The sequence below is a fragment of the Oryx dammah genome, unplaced genomic scaffold, assembly GCF_014754425.2.
Source record: "Oryx dammah isolate SB20612 unplaced genomic scaffold, SCBI_Odam_1.1 HiC_scaffold_8, whole genome shotgun sequence".
Taxonomy (NCBI): domain Eukaryota; kingdom Metazoa; phylum Chordata; class Mammalia; order Artiodactyla; family Bovidae; genus Oryx; species Oryx dammah.
Window position 1 is genome coordinate 5,240,802 of NW_024070192.1, and position 15,285 is coordinate 5,256,086.

General features: G+C 51.3%; 1 protein-coding gene across 13 annotated transcripts; it reads left to right on the forward strand.

The window, feature by feature from the left end:
- The first annotated feature begins 79 nt into the window (after positions 1–79).
- CUNH17orf80 (chromosome unknown C17orf80 homolog) lies at positions 80–10,144 on the forward strand. Of its 13 annotated transcripts, XR_005721698.1 has the most exons (7): positions 85–349; positions 801–910; positions 2,945–4,415; positions 6,265–7,232; positions 7,266–7,601; positions 8,014–8,194; positions 8,731–9,306. XR_005721698.1 is itself a non-coding variant. In XM_040244339.1 (6 exons), the coding sequence occupies exons 3-6, from the start codon at positions 2,972–2,974 to the stop codon at positions 10,000–10,002; spliced, it is 1,671 nt and encodes a 556-aa protein (XP_040100273.1). In that variant the 5' UTR covers positions 84–693; positions 801–910; positions 2,945–2,971; the 3' UTR covers positions 10,003–10,144. The 13 variants fall into 13 exon arrangements, 5 of the variants coding, with proteins under 5 accessions (XP_040100269.1, XP_040100273.1, XP_040100268.1 ...); XM_040244339.1 differs by lacking the exons at positions 6,265–7,232; positions 7,266–7,601 and adding an exon at positions 9,974–10,144 and having other exon boundaries at positions 84–693; positions 8,102–8,194; positions 8,731–8,835; XR_005721699.1 differs by having other exon boundaries at positions 7,115–7,232; positions 7,266–8,194; positions 8,731–10,135.
- Positions 10,145–15,285: the final 5,141 nt, after the last annotated feature.

The following is a 15,285-nucleotide window of genomic DNA, read 5'->3' on the forward strand; positions in this document are numbered from 1 at the left end:
AGCCCACAGGAAGAGGCGGGCTCGGGGGGTGGGGAGGAGCGACCAGGAGCCTCTGGGAAAGAGGACCTCGTGAGAGGTGGCCCGGGCTTTTGCCTGTTCGCAGCCGAGACGGCCGGCGTAAGCGTCCAGCCAGGCTTCAGTGAAATTAAGCCGTGTCATAATCATATGATACAAGTCTTTGATTTAGATCCCTGTGAAGCCATAGTTTAAAAAAAAAATAGCGGAGACGCATCAGGCAGTGGTGTAGACGGCTTGCCCCGGGGCCTACTCCAGGGAGTTGGGCCGCGTCGCGTGGGCTGCGCTGAGGGAGCTCATCGCCGGAGTTCCTGGATTTTTTGTGTCTCGCGAGGTGAGACGCCGCCCGGGCGGAGTTTCCACAGGCGGCGGTGCTGTCTGTGGCCGCCGCTGTAGGCCTGGGCGCGGATGTGGAGGCGAGAGGAGAGTGAAGGGAGGGCTTTCTGAAGCCGAAGCCTCGGCGCCCCGGCGCCCGGGGCTGGGGGAGACTACCGGGCGGCCGGCCGGAGCTGCTCGGTGGTCCCACCCAACTCCCTGGAAGCCGCCCGACCGCTCTCCTGAAAAAGCAAGGGAGAGGGGGGCGAAAAGCCCACTGGAGGGCGCGGGAGGGAGGGAGGGCTCCGAGGTCAGCCCGGTGCCCAGGAGGCTGGTCACCCGTCTGCTCTCCAGGATCCCCAGGTAGAAGTGCCCTACTGGTGACCCCCGTTATTTTGGATTTGCCCCAATAGTTGGTTCTTCTCATTCATTTCATTCCCTCGAGTGACTGCCCTAATTGTGTCTTCCAGAGGCTGACCTTAACATCGAATTCACCCTGCCCGCCTGGCTAACGGCGGTCGTGGAGCGTGCAGACACAGGAGAAAAGTCGCAAAATTAGCATCCTTCTACAAAAACTCAGGTAAGAAAGTCGTTAATGTAATAGGGAAGGACCTTTGTTTTCTAGCGCAAATTAATCCCTAGAAGGATGCTATTTATAATCTCAAATTATACCTAATGGCCCACCTCTGGGAATCCTACCTCCCAGGTTATGAGCTTGAAGCTAAAATACCTCTGTTTAGCTCCAAGGAAACAGCCTAACTGCTCACCTGTGAATGACTGCCGGCGCAGGAAATGAACACACCCCCTCCGCAGGGTGATGGGAACCCGGAAGTGTTTGACTTTCCTCCCTCCCCTTTGAGGGTTAAAGAGGCCTGAATTGTAACTCTGGCAGCATGGTTCTTTGGGACACAAATCCACCATCTTCTCAGTCTGCTGGCTTTCCAAACAACGTCACTGGTCCTTGTACCAACAATTCCTCTGGATTTATTGGCCTGTTGTGCGATGAACCAGACGAGCTTGGACTCAGTAACATTAAGGCACCTGCGTTGAGACGTTATAGCTCGACGGTACAGGGAAGATCTCAGGAGGATTAAGTGAGGATGGAGAGCATGTAGGCAGACACCTCTAACAGAGGTCTCAATCCCCTTCTAAAATCATTAGTCCAAGGCCCGTGGACTGACTTCCGTTGTGTGTCTTTTTGTAAATAAATGGTCCCTATATATGTGTGCTTAGTCCTGTTTGACTCTGCAATCCCATGTACTGTGTCCTGCCAGGCTCCTTTGTCTATGGGATTATCCCAACAAGAATCCTGGAGTTGATTGCCATTTCCTTCTCCAGAGGATCTCCACAGGGATTGAACTTGAGGCTGCATTGGCAGGCAGATTCTTTACCACTGAGCCTCCTGGGAAGCCCAAATGGTCCACAACGTTTATTATATTATCTAAGGGGTACTTCCAAAGTAAGAAAAATTCCTATAAAGTCTATTGGCAGAAGAGTTTTATTTTGCCTGACTTCATGTAGGACAAAGTGGGTTAGTTGCTCTGATAAATGGGTTGGCCAGGGCCAGGCCCAGTGCTCAGTTCTGAGAATACAGCTGTGCATAGGAGCTACGTTTTCCCTACCCTCTGGAACTTAATTGAATAAGAAATGTAAACAAATAACTTTCATCTGAGCTTTGGAATGAAATACTACCTTTTCCTGACTGGAGAGTGTAACAGAGGCACCAATGGTATGTTGTTTAAGTATTTTTCATTTTTTTGGCGGCAACATACAGCATGTGGGATCTTAGTTCCCCAACTAGGGATCAAGCCAGTCCCCCCAGAAGCCAGTAGAAGTGCAGAGTTTAAGGGGTTTTTTTTTTTCAATGTTTTTATATGGCATAAATTTCACAAAAGTGTCAAACTAAACAAATTCCCCATTAATCCATTGTCGTACAAACCTAGTAAAAAAAATTGGGACCATGTTCCCTCCGTTTATGTATTATGTACATTAGCCATACTTCTTTGTGTATGTATGCATGTTACTAAGGTGTTAAACTTTAGTAGCATTCTCATTTTTCATGCTTAAGTAATTGAAGTTACCTAAAGTTCTAATGCTTTCTTGCACCCCAGTGGATTTTTCTATACATATTGCTATAGTCTTTTATTCTTCAACTTTCTTCCCTTGAATGATGTGTTTTATAACAATTCCTTTACACTCATGTGTTATCCAGTTGCCTTGCTACAAAGTTAAATAGCAAATATTTCATTCTGGCTGGCATTTTGGACACCTTTTCCTTCCACTAACCATTAATTCACTAGATATAAGTCCTTTTGCCTGGCTCGCCTCCTACTTAGGGATGTAGAAAAACCCCTTTGGTCATCTTTTGTAATGATTGATTCCTAGAAGACCTTAAAAAATCTGAAATAACAAGAAGAAATGGAGTCAGGAACTTTGATCTTAAAGTCCAACTGTGTCTGTTTTGTACCTATAGAAGAAAAAGAATGAATCAAATGTTTTAAAATGTCTTTCAGCCTGGCTTATTTCAAATGAATTTAAAAGGTATGACACCTAACTAAGGCATGAGTCTTTACAGACTGTATGCTTCCTATCTCCTTGTGTTTGTCTTTTTCAGGAATAGGAGAGTGCTGTTCCACCCAGGATGGAACTGTGTCCTTACTGTAAGAAGCCATTTAAACGATTGAAATCCCACTTGCCGCACTGTAAGATGCTAGGAGCAACTATGCCTGCTGATCAAGAAATTCATCAATGTGAGCCAGCTACACTCACACGTGGTAAAAAAATCAAAACGCCAATCAGAGACTCAATTAAAGCGAAAGAGGAAGAGTCAGGGACAGACAGTAAGAAAAATCTGGTACTGAAAGGGAACAATTCAGAACGGACAGTCAAGTCCCCTTCAGCACGAGCTGTTGGTTTGGAAAAAGCAAGTCATAAAAAGGCTGATGAAGACATCAAGAGTCAAGTTAAGCCCTCCCTCAAAATGTTAAAGGATACTAAACCAAAGGTTGCTTTCCAGGGAGAAACTACAGCTCATTTTTCTGCGTCAGAAAACACCAGTTCTTCAAAAGAACTTGCCAAAGCTTTGCCTCAATCAGGAGAAAGTAGAAATAACCCTTCAGAAATTGAAGCACCTTTACCTCCTGGCCCAGTGGCACCTTCTCGGTCGAATCATGATAGGAAATATTCTTTAGCCTTCCTTAATGATGTACAAGCCACTTCAGCTGATTTAAGATTGGACAGGGTGGATGCCTCAAGACAGAACCTCTTAAAATTATTCAATACACCTCTTGGTGATGGTCATAGTTCTCCTGTGAATTGCAGTCACAGGGTTCAAAGAGGAAACATGTCATCATCAGGCAGAGAAAGAGATTCCAAGGCCGAGGATCACCTCTTAGGAGTCTCTACGGATAGAAACTTCAGGACTGTGGCAAAGAATGCAGAATCACAGATTGCTGCTTTTAAACTTAACCCCTTAGGTAAAAGCCAGGGCAGGGAGAACCAGGGGAAAGCACTCTGCCTTGGAGCAGAGACATATGGGAGCCAAGGAGGTGTGGAGAAAAGTGTATCTGTGACAGAAAAGCAGGACTGGGCTTCCCTGAGCCATGATTCAGTCACGGAGAAGAAACCTCAAGACAGAGGTTCCGGTTTACACTTGCTCCCGCTAACGGGAACAACTTGCCCTGAGCGTCTCCCTCTAGCACAGTCACATAACCAGAGTCCCACCTCTCTGGCTATAAAATTTCTCCAGGAAGAGAAAGCCGAAGCCGGCAGCCGGAATGGAGTCCCTGCTGTGAAGGTGCTGATGGCGGGTGAGGAGTTGGCTTCTCTGACAGCTAAGTTGGGCTCTCGGCCCCCAGCATCGCGCCCCCAGGGGCTGCAGTCTGCACGTTCAGCCCAGCACCATGCTTCCAGAAGCCCCTTGGCCGGTCAGACCCTGTCGAGTGCCCTGGGGCTGGAGTGGTTTCCAGAGCTCTATTCTGGTTATCTTGGCCTCGGGGTGCTGCCAGAGAGGCCCCAGCGTTGGAGCACTCTGGCCCAGAAGCCCCTGCTTGTCATCAGTCCCCAGGGCGAGAGACTCTCCCAAGGTAAGCACGCTCAGGAGTAAGCTCATCCAGGCGGCTCCATGCCTTTTGAGTTAATGGGTTAGCATCCTCTGTACCCTCGCATTCCAGGGCCCCGCACTTGTCACTGCTCTCAGAACATGACTTCCTGCTCCCAGGGGTCAGTTTTAAGGGTGGTTCGTCATTCTCCCCTCCCTTCCACCAAGAGCTGAAGGCAGGACTACGGCAGGCTGGCCGGTGATGCTGGTTAACACTTGACCCTCTACACTTGGAAGAGGCATAGCCTCTTCTAGAAACTGGGTAGGTTTCCATGCTGACAGATTCAGGAGAAGCATAAAGACTCCAGGGTCTGCTGTGCTTAGATTTCAGTCAGGACCAGGTTGGGCAGAAAATGGGTTCTGGGCATGTGGTCAGACACAGCACCTGGCGGCTCTGGCAGCAGATGGGGTGTTTGGCTTGGGGGCGGGCTGGGGTTAAAGGTGACCTGGGAGGCAGGGCAGTCAAGGCAGCGGAGGTGGGGGGTCGAGGACGGGCCGCTGAGATCGGGGGAGGGGTGCGGCCAAAAGCGGGCAGCAGTCTGCTCTTCCAGAGTTGTGGCCGAGAAGGATTTTGTTCTCGTCTATAGGTCACAGCCTGTGATGCGAGCTCAGTTTGGGTTTCTGTATCGGGGAATGTGTGGCCATCACGTGGCCTCTGATTCTGTTATAAACCAAAAACCGTTGAAGTTGGCTCCACCATTAATGTTCAGACTTTGATGCTGCCAGTGAACGAACAGGAGATGCCAGAGGAGACCCTAGTGACCCTTCAGTTAAAGTCAAGATTTAATTTGTGATTTGCCCAAGGACTTCAAGGCCATGGAATCTACAAGGATTAAAAAGGGGCGTGGCTTCTCAGAAAGCTTCATAACCTCACCCAGCAATGGCTGTCACAGCCACAGGTTAAAGTTGAATTTGCAGGCAGTCTTTGCGGAGGAGTTTGGGCCATATAGGCTCTGGCTCAGGCAAGACCTTGGATGAGCCGTCCTCCTCTCTCGGAAGCCATTCGTCCCTTGGTACTTACAGGCAGGGCCAGTGGCGTAACAGTTACTGAGGTAACTGTATGTGCTGGGATACCTGTGCGTTTGCCCTAGTTACCTTAAGTGATGTTATGCCAGTCCTGGGAGATGGCTCTTACCCCTTTTACAGACGAGGAAACTGAGTTTCAGAGAGGGTGAGTAACTGGCCCAGGGTTCAGTCAATCTCGAAGGTCACTTGGGTCTCTGCCAGGCGTTTCCAGGCAGCGTTTCTCCTACTGGGCTGTTGGGCTCCGGGCTGTAGTCACTTACTTCTCGTTCAGAGGGCAGCCCCAGCTCACAGCTAGTCCTAGCATGTCAGGTACCCAAGCAGACCCAGGTGAGAGGGTTGCCTGACCGAAAGGCACCCGAGGCCTTCATCTTGATGAAGCAGGGTAAAGTGAGACGCGCTCGTGGCCAGAGAAAAGTGGCTGTGCTTGGAGACCTAGGTGTGGCAGTCCGAAGGCACCCCCGAGCTGGGCTTCGCTAAATCAGGAGTGAGGGAAACGAGCCTGTGGGATTCGCCAGCACGAGGAGCTGTCTTTCGAGCTTCGGGGAGATAGATGCTCATGAATGTAACTACCAGGAGGAGTTGTTTCCTGGCCTGAGAGAAAGTGGGTTTCAAAAGTCCAAGATTTCAATCTCAGGAGACTCAACAAGGCCCAGGGTCTGAGATCCCTCAGCAGTCCACCAGCCGCCTTGAGAGCGCTGAGCTGGGCCTTTGGCAGAATTCCAGTGCTTTGGCTTCGGGGCAGGAGGTTTGAGAGATCTGTTCCCAATCTGGACAGGTAAAAGTGTCACATGGTCATTTATGATTCCCAGCCGTCATGCCCAGAGACTGATTCTGAAGTAAAGCCTCAGAACCTACTTCCAGACATTTCCTCGGTGTCTCTGAAGATGAGCCACGTCTGAGAAGAGCTTCTGGATGCTGGCGCTGATGCAGGTCCCTGGCACCCAGCAGTGGACTGTTCTCACACTGGCAGGGAGAAGGTAGTTTAGGGGAAAGAAACCAAAACACAGTTTGTGTAACTACAAAAAGCAAAACTTGCCTGATGGGGAGATCAGAAGGTCAAGTAGGAAAACCTTGTTGGGTCCTGGGTTTTCAAAGGCCCAGAAGCCACTAAATAAAGGCTGTTCTCTAACCTGCACACGGGGCTGCCATCAGTAGGGTGTCCATGTGAGAGCTTTGAGGAGGGGCGCCTGTGGGGAACGGGCGGGGAGCGGTGGGAATCAGAACCTGAGCAGAAGCCTGATGGGCCAGGGCTAGGTCCCCTTGTTGACCAGAGGACCCCATAAAAGGGGGTGTTGAAGGGAAGCACGTGTGAGTAACCAGCAGCCTGAGAATGAGAGTTGAGTCGAGCCATGCCTCTGGGGTTATAGCCAGGCCAGCGGGGTGATGGGAACGGTTAAGTCACAGGCCGCGGCTGCGGGTTTCTGACGTCTGTGTCGGCGGAACCCCGTCCCAGTGCTGCCAGGAGCAGAGCAGTGTCGCGTGAGGCGGCAGAGGCCGGCCATGTGCAGCAGCCCCAGGCGCATGACCATTCCTCAGGGATGGAGGTCAGAACCCAGAGCATCAGGGCGGTAGGCAGGGAGTCACGGAAAAGAGCTCCAGCAGGACCCCTGTGGGCTTGGGCCTGGGCTCTCCCAGCCACGGGCTGCTTACATATCCCAGCTCCAGGCCTCAACTGACGTCATCCACATTAAGTGCCTGGATCCGGAATGAAGTGCGCGGGCTCAGCCGGCTGGAGAAGACCCTGGGAGCCACTGGGGTCCTGACACTCCAGGGAGAGGTGGTGCCGTTGCAAGCTTCACTCCAGGGAGAGGTGGTGCCGTTGCAAGCTTCCCAGAGCTGAGCCATTTTTCCAAGCTGGATGGATTTGCCATGCTTTGTTTTCTAAGATGTGAATCTTCAGCCTGCCAGAGAGATAGCTTTTGTGTGGTTTCTGAGAAGCCAGCATGGTGCTTGTCATTTTTAATAAATGGATGATCATTTGCATAGTATTTTTACATCTGCAGCAACTTCACCACACCTGCCAAACCAGTTGTAAATATTTAATTTACACTTTATCCTGATGAACCAAACCGTGACCAGAGAACCAGGAATAGTAGCGATTCCCAGCCTGTCATTATTCTTGGAAAGCCGCAAGGGCAGGGGAACTGTAAGTACATAGCAGAAACCTGCCTTCCTGGTTCTGCTTTAGTTATTCTCGTATCGAACATAAATAAGAAGCATGTGCTGGTCAGCGGTGGTGATGGGCTGATACAGTAGACCTGTCAGCTGTCGGCAGTAGTAACGAGTAATCACCAGGACAGTAGCAGGCCGTGCTGTTTGCTGAGAAGGTGTTCAGCAGGCGAGAGGAAGTAGAAGTAACTTACCAAGCCTGTCCCGGGGGGTCATCTGGGCTCTATATTCATCAGATGAGGGATGATCCAGGTCCCGATCCCTCCGGCCCCTTAGTCTGCCGAAGAACCTTTTCTTGGCGCTGACTAGGTGGTTTGGCCTCCGGTACTCACACGTCCGCAGCCCAGGGCAGACCGTCACCCACAACTTGGCATGTACTTTTCCCGCAGCCTCACCCTGGGGACCTCGGGCACCGAGTGCTGGGGAAGAGGACAGATTTAGATGAGCTGTCACAGTGACTTCTGTTTGGAACCCTAGTTCCTTGGTTGGAAAGAAGCGCGACGGCGGTGAGGAGCTTGGAAGCCCCGGCCAGCTCCTCTCTCAGGAGGCTCCTGGGAGCTGTCCACACAGGTGAGGCCCGAGTCGTGCCTGCGGGGCTCTCTTGCTGGTTCCAGACTTTCTCTTCCTTCAGCCAGGGCTGTCACAGCCAGGCTCTGTCACAGTCCAGCTTAAGAACTAGAAAAGGACAGCTTGCGAGCTTCCCATCTTCCTCCCTGCCTTTCTTCATCCTGGAGTCTGACGCAATTAAAGCACTGAAGTGAGACAGCTGCCGTTTATCAAACAGGTTTCATTTTTTTTCAGTACCTGCCCACCTCTGCTGTCCCCACACTCACGGTCCCCAAGCGAGGAAGGCTCAGCTGCAAGACCACTTGTATTCAGCTCCTCCCTGTGAAACTTTGAACCAGACTCCCCAAAATAAGAGTGACTAATTGAAATTGATTAAAATTAAGCTCTTTTGGTTTTCGCCTTTTCATTTGTTTAAAACATATATATAAATTCCTCGCGCAGCAATTCCTTTGCCTGAGCTGACCGGGTGACTTGAGTCCCTTGCAGACAAGGGCCCAGTGGCCTGCCCTCTAACGTGAGCCCTGCTTCTCTGCCAACAGGCTGGATCCGGTGCCGCACCAGCGTGAGGAGTGGAGTTGGCGGGCTTACCTTGCTCTTCACCGGCTGCTTCGTCCTCTGCTGCAGCTGGAGCTTCAAGCATCTGAGTAAGCCTCGCTCTGCATCCTCAGCAGCAGGCCACAGCCATGACGCACACCACTGAGGGCTTCTCTGAACTGCGTTTTCATTTTTCAGTTTGGCACTGTCTAACACGCCCTAATGAACAAGCTGTTGCCCGAGGCTCTGGGGGTTTTTTATTGGAGGTTTTGGTTCTAATGTCCTTGATCAGATTTGACTAGAGTTTACATAGCCGCTCTCCTGCTCCATTGACGATTGTCGCAGGAGATCGGGTGCGCTTTCTCCGTAAAGCTGTTTGCCTGTTGGAAGATCAGGGCTCTCCTCTTTAGTGACTTTCTGATTGCTAAGAACTTCTTTTTAGGATGGAAACCAAACAGCTTTATATCCTAAGAGATGAGAAGCAAATGCAGCTGTCACTTACCAGTGTGTCTAAGGCTGAGAGCTGTTTTATTTAATGTACTTTTAACGTTAAAGAGAACAACCACCTTTCTAGTTATGCATTTCAACTTGCTCCAGATCTTACCAGAAGGAAAATGCCTAGATTGTACTGCTCTTTTAATTCCAGATAACATTTGCTCACTTTTAAAAAGTATTATTGTATTAAAGAAATCAGAAAAGGCCCAGTATTCTTCCACAACAGACAAAATCCAAATGCTTTCAGATGAAAATTTTCAGTGCAAAAGTGTAAGATCATTATTAACACTAGAGGCCAGTAGAATTCACAAACTTCTAGAATGTCAGGTTTGACTCTTAGCTGGGCTTGGCGACTAATTCAGTGCCAGGACAGAGGGTGTGGGTCAAGACGTGCATCACGTCTGCAGCGAGTTCTCACATCCTGACTAGCCAGCCACAGCTGCCCACCGTCGTCTCATAGACGTGGCCATCCGTGAGAAAGGAATTCCTTTCTGATCACGATGCCTGAAATCCCACATCGTTTCACAGGGAAAAAGCCTCCCCTGAAAAAGAGACCATTCAGGTGATGCTGGAGTTTCTGTTTCACATCTTTAAATTGAGACTGAGGAAAGTGAGGCAGAAATTTACGCCTGTACCTAAGACTTTATTTCTAAATTTATAAAACAAATACGGGGGATGATCTTCAGGGCAAGAGGTAGAAGCCGTCAAGGAACTGCCTCGTAGACCCTTATGTTTGTCTCTGTTTATCCCAAGAGCTGCAGCGCTGGCGTAATCAGCGCTGACCTGGACGCCACGGAAAGCTCTGGCGCTCCGAGTCGACGACGGTGGAGACACTGCAGAGCGCATTTAAGAGCGGAAACTGCACAGCGGGCAGGGAGGAGGCAGAGAGAATAAAATTACTGGGACCCAACCATTCTGGAGGAAGCCAGGTGTTTTTTTTTTTTTTTAATTTGGACAGGTCTGGTTCTCTATGGATATTTCTTTTGGCTTGTTCTCAAGTGTGACTGAGAGTTTTGGAGAAAAACTTGAGGTTGTTTAATAGTAAAGGCGGATGTTATTCAGGGAGACAGGGAGATGACAGGAGTTCATCGTTAAAAATTTAAAATAGCTGTTTCCTCGTTCTCGGTAAAAATAATCCAAATTCTGAATCATTTCTCCCCAAAACTGTTGTCTGTATCTTGGCATCATGCTGTTCCTCTCTGCCGGATACTGGTTCAGAAGAGCATCTGAAGTGGCTGGAAGTCAGCTCACGTCAGACCCTTCCCCTTGGGGGTGGGTGGGCTCCTCTGGGTCCTTGACCAGCTCTCAGCAGCTGTGAGGAACAAGCAGAGGGTGGGTTCAGAGTTGCAGGTGAGCCTCTGAAAAATCCTTGGCAGGTGATTTTTTTTTTTTTCTTCTTCTTTTAAGCTGATTAAAACAGCACACTCCACAGAATGTTAAATCATCTTTTCCACATCTGCAGTGACTTTAGCAGTGAGCAAGTGGATTCTGCTTCTCGTCTCTTGCTGGAAGCGTTTCAGAATCCGACCCCTACACCCCCCAAGAAGCTGAGTGAAATATTCGCATATTCCTCCCACTTCCTTACGGCTACGTAAGGAGGGTGGGTTTTGGGGTTTCTTCCCTGGGCAAAATATTCCATGTTGTTCTAGTTTCATGACTTCTGCTTTGGACCCTAGACGATAACTTGGATAAAGGCTTCATGGAAATCCAGTGTAGATTGCACAGATGGATAAGGTTTTCTGATCCTTTTCTAGTATCAAGGGTTGATTATGTCTCGGATACAGATGTGCCCCTATTGGACCAGTGAGTCTGTCTGGGTCTTAGCTTTGCTTGTGATCCTCAGGCCAAAACACGCATTCAGCCCCTCTTTTGCCCCCACTCCTCCAGAACTACAAGAAAGCTGGTGTGCTGTTGTAAAGCCAGCTGTCATGCATTTGCACCTCTCCCCCAAGAACTCGATACTGGCTTTATCTCCCTTTTCTGTTCTTCAGTCCCCTGCCTCCCCACCCTCTCTAATTGTCCCCAGTGGGGGTATAATTCTGCATCAAATTCTTCTGGTTAAGGAGAAGGTGTACTGGAATTGTCCACAAGGAAAACTTCACAGTTGAGGAAGAGTGTGGTAGAGGTATAACTAAAATAGAGGGAGGTTAGTAGGCCTGAGAATGTCACCGGAACCCCCTCTGGAAGGGCTCTGTGGCCTGCCTTTGTAAAGGCCCCAGAAGAGACGTGCGGGGAGGAGGCCCTCCTGCAGCTCCCCTTCTGCCTCACTCTGGGTCAGAGCCACTCGGTGCAGAGGTGGGTGGGAACAACCTCTGCGCAGGTCCTCCCGCCCCAGCAGGGTCCGCAGACCACGAGAGCCCACAGGCATGAGCCAGCGTGGGCCTGTTTGTACGTGAGGTCTCGGGGACACAGCCCGGGCTGTTGGTGAGGTGCTGGCTGGCCGTCAGCAGAGACGGTAGAGCCTGCAGCGCTGAACGTGGTTCCTCTCTGGCCCTCCACAGAGAGCCTGCCGACCCTTGCCCTGGGCCAGCAGGACCTCACGGGCTCCTCCGTCGGAGGGATGAAGACGACCCGGGGTCCGCCCTAAAGCGTTCAGGGCTGGGAGCCTTTCTGAACTCGGTACCTGTCGAGATTGTTTTCCTCACTACCATAAAGAAACCAGTGCGTTGGTGGGAGCTTCCCGGGGTGAGCAGCAGCGCTTAGATTCCGCTTCCAGAGGGGCTGCATGAATTCCCACCATGGCTTCCAGCCACGTGCCAGGAAACGCAGCCTGAGAACCCACCTCCCCTCCCCCGCTGCAGCTGAGGCCACGGTGATGCCCAGGCTCCCTTGTCCTGGACTCCAGGGCAGGTCCCGTCACCCAGCCGTGTACCACAGCACCTGACCACCCTGCTGTAACTCGAATGGCCAGGGAAACGGCGGATGTCCCTGTTGCCCACTTGAGATTAATCCTGCCTTTACTGGAGAGAGTATGTTTTTCTATATATATAAAAATTCTCAGCTATTGCAAATGAAATCATTTTGTTGTAAGTGGAGTGTTTTATGTTATGGGAAGCCCTATCTGCTGTCACTTCTTTATCACGCCTTCCTTTCCTGGTTTACCTAAGTTACCTGAGTTACCTGGTAACCTACCTGTAACTTACCTGGTAACTTCCTTACCTTACCTTTACCTGGTAACCCTAAGTTACTTTTAATACCTGCTTCTCCTCCAACACAGTGTTGCTCCTACATATTACTACTGCCACTCTCTATAACAAAGATATTTCTAAAAAATATTCCTCTGTTCTGGTTACGTGCCTCTGCTGGACACTCACCTGTGAGAGAAGTAACACGTCTGTCCTTGGACAAGTGATCTAAGTTAACTGGAGCCTCCTTGTTCCAGGCCATAAAACGGGGACAGTTATACCTGCTCTGCAGAGATTGGGTGAGATGAGAAGTCTCGACATAGGAGGAATGAAACACCACTACCTTTTGCTGACATCTCCTGTGGCCTTGTCCTGTGTCCACATCCTGAACTGGAATCCAGCAAGAGGGCCCACCTCCCTCCAGCCAAACTGGCTACCACCCGGGCGCTTGCTTTCATCAGCCATGCCCCATGCACCATTCTTCACCTGCTGCCCGCTCACGACCAGCCAGGGAGGAGGCCAAAGCAGCCATCACACTCCCCTAGAGAGAGGGTGCAGGCTTGAGGTCAGTGGTCTGGCTGCATGCCACGTGTCACATACCCGCCCAGGGAGGAGCTGTCTGCTGGGCCAGGGTGCTCTTGGACGACCTTGCCCCCCGCCCTCTCCCCTCCCAAGTGGGATGAGGCCGCTGCCTGTGTCTGCAAGATTGGTGGGCCTGGTCCCTCCATACCGCCCCTCTTCTCTTCCTCCAGCGGCCCGGCCTGGCCTCCCTGCCCCTCGCCCCGGGGGTTAGTCTGCCCAGGGGCTGACTTAGACGATGACACAGATCACAGGGTGCTTGCTGCCCCACGTCGCTTCCTCACCTGGGGCGAGCCTCGTTGGTACTGTCTACCTCCCCTCCCTGCCCCCGTGATCCCTCACATAAGGAGCACAGGATCAAATCCTGAATTTAGGGAAGCCGTCCAGGGAAGCAGCTGTTGTGCAAAAGAAACTTGATTTAACCGCCAGTTTACAGCAGCAGCTCAGGCCACATGCAGCAGATGTGCCCAGGAGCGGCGTGCATGCGTGCGGCCACGGGGAGCCGAGTGGGCTGCACACAGGTGTGAGCCGCACCCTCAAGCTGGCTGTGCAGGCAAGGCGCTCCACCGCTCTATGAGTTAACTCGCTGACATGAACAGCGAGCCCCCACTCCTGCTGTGTCTTCAGCAGCTCACTCACAGAAGAGGAAGCGGGAAGCAGGCTGCTTCAGCCTCTCCTGTGCTGGTTAGGGGGCAGCAAGCTCGCTGAGGACAGGGCCCAGCACGGCCTTCCGGCGTCTTCACTATATATAGAAGGTCCTCCAGTTCCCCAGACCAACGTGGGGTCTTTTTTTTTTAACGACTTACCAGTTGACTCTTACTGGCATAACAGCTCATCTTTCAACACTAAAAGAGAAAAACTTGACTGTGTGACTTTTTGTAAATTCACATCCGAAGAGGAAAAAAATGCCGAATTGTCTTGGGCACCATAGGAGACCGTTAGATGGCTTACTGAGGAGCCTGGCTTCTGCTCTTAAATGAAGTTCCTTGTTTGGCCTGAGAAAGGCCTTGAGATCCACGCCCAGCATCGCTAACCCAGAGAACAGGGCTGGACACGTAAAGAGGACAGCCATTGTGTGAAGAGGGCAAGCCCCATGCCCCCCTCACCTCTCATCCCAGCAATACTGCTGTCTTGCAAAACAGAGAACGCGGAGGATAATTTAGAGTCTGTCTCTTGAAGGTGTGAAACATGGTTTTCTTCCTGATGAACCAAAGATAGCAACCAAGAAAGGCCAGGTGTGGGCTTCTCTGGTGGTCCAGTGATTGAGAATCTGCCTGCCAATGCAGGGGACACGGGTTCAATCCCGGATCCAGGAAGACCCACAGGCTGCAGGGCAACTAGGCCTGTGTGGGAAACTACTGAGTCCCCAGGCCTAGAGCCCAAGCTCCGCAGCCAGAGGAACCCCCCCAACGCGAGGGCCGGGCTCCGCAGCTAGAGGAGCCCCCGCAATGAGAAGGCCGAGCTCCGCAGCTAGAGAGGAGCCACCACAACGAGAAGGCCGGGCTCCGCAGCTAGAGAGGAGCCCCCGCTCGCTGCAAGTGGAGACCCAGCACAGCCAAAAATAAAATGAATTCTTTAAAAAATGCAAGATGGGTGACACTCCCTTCCTTACCAATGCTCCCCCCCCCCCCATCTTAAGACCATTATGTATAAATAACTCAAGGGATCGTTGGGCAGCAAAACAGGGCCTGAAAGATGTTTAACTTGTTAGCCTTTTAAAGAATGTCTGGCAGGGGAAGCAAATAAAGTAAGGTTGAGACCTTACAATTGGAACGTTTGGTTTACCAGCCAAATTGCCCCATTCTCTCTTAATTCGCCAAAACCTGAGTCTGGCTTCTTAACCCGCTGCTAATCACCCCTCCCCTGGTCCTCAGCCCAGCAACAGCCCAGCTCCATCATCACTCACCCTGTAGCACAGGCCCCACTCCAGCACCTGAGCCCCAGGCAGTGGGCGGCCCCTGACTCATGGGGCCTCGTCTGAGGATGAGGAGGCAGGCACTCTTGTCAGGGAGCAGGGCTCGCGGGGTTTCCAGGCAGGAGGACGTATGGAACCCAGGGGCTGCTTGACAAGCTGCAGATAAAGTGAAGCCAGGAGAAAACACTGCAGAACGCCCCCCACCTGTGTACAGACACCCCCTGTGTACAGACACCCCCTGTGTACAGACACCCCCTGTGTACAGACAAGGCGGCTTTACAGAGAGGGCAGAGGGCCTGGCCAGGCATTCAGGCCGTGAATGGCCTTGTTTTACAGCTTAATTGCGAAAAGCATCCCTTTGGATGGAAGTTAGAAATGCGCTTGTGAATTCCCCAGTGCAGACGACCACGTCCCCCCTGCCATCAGCTGTCCCACCGGGGACCAGC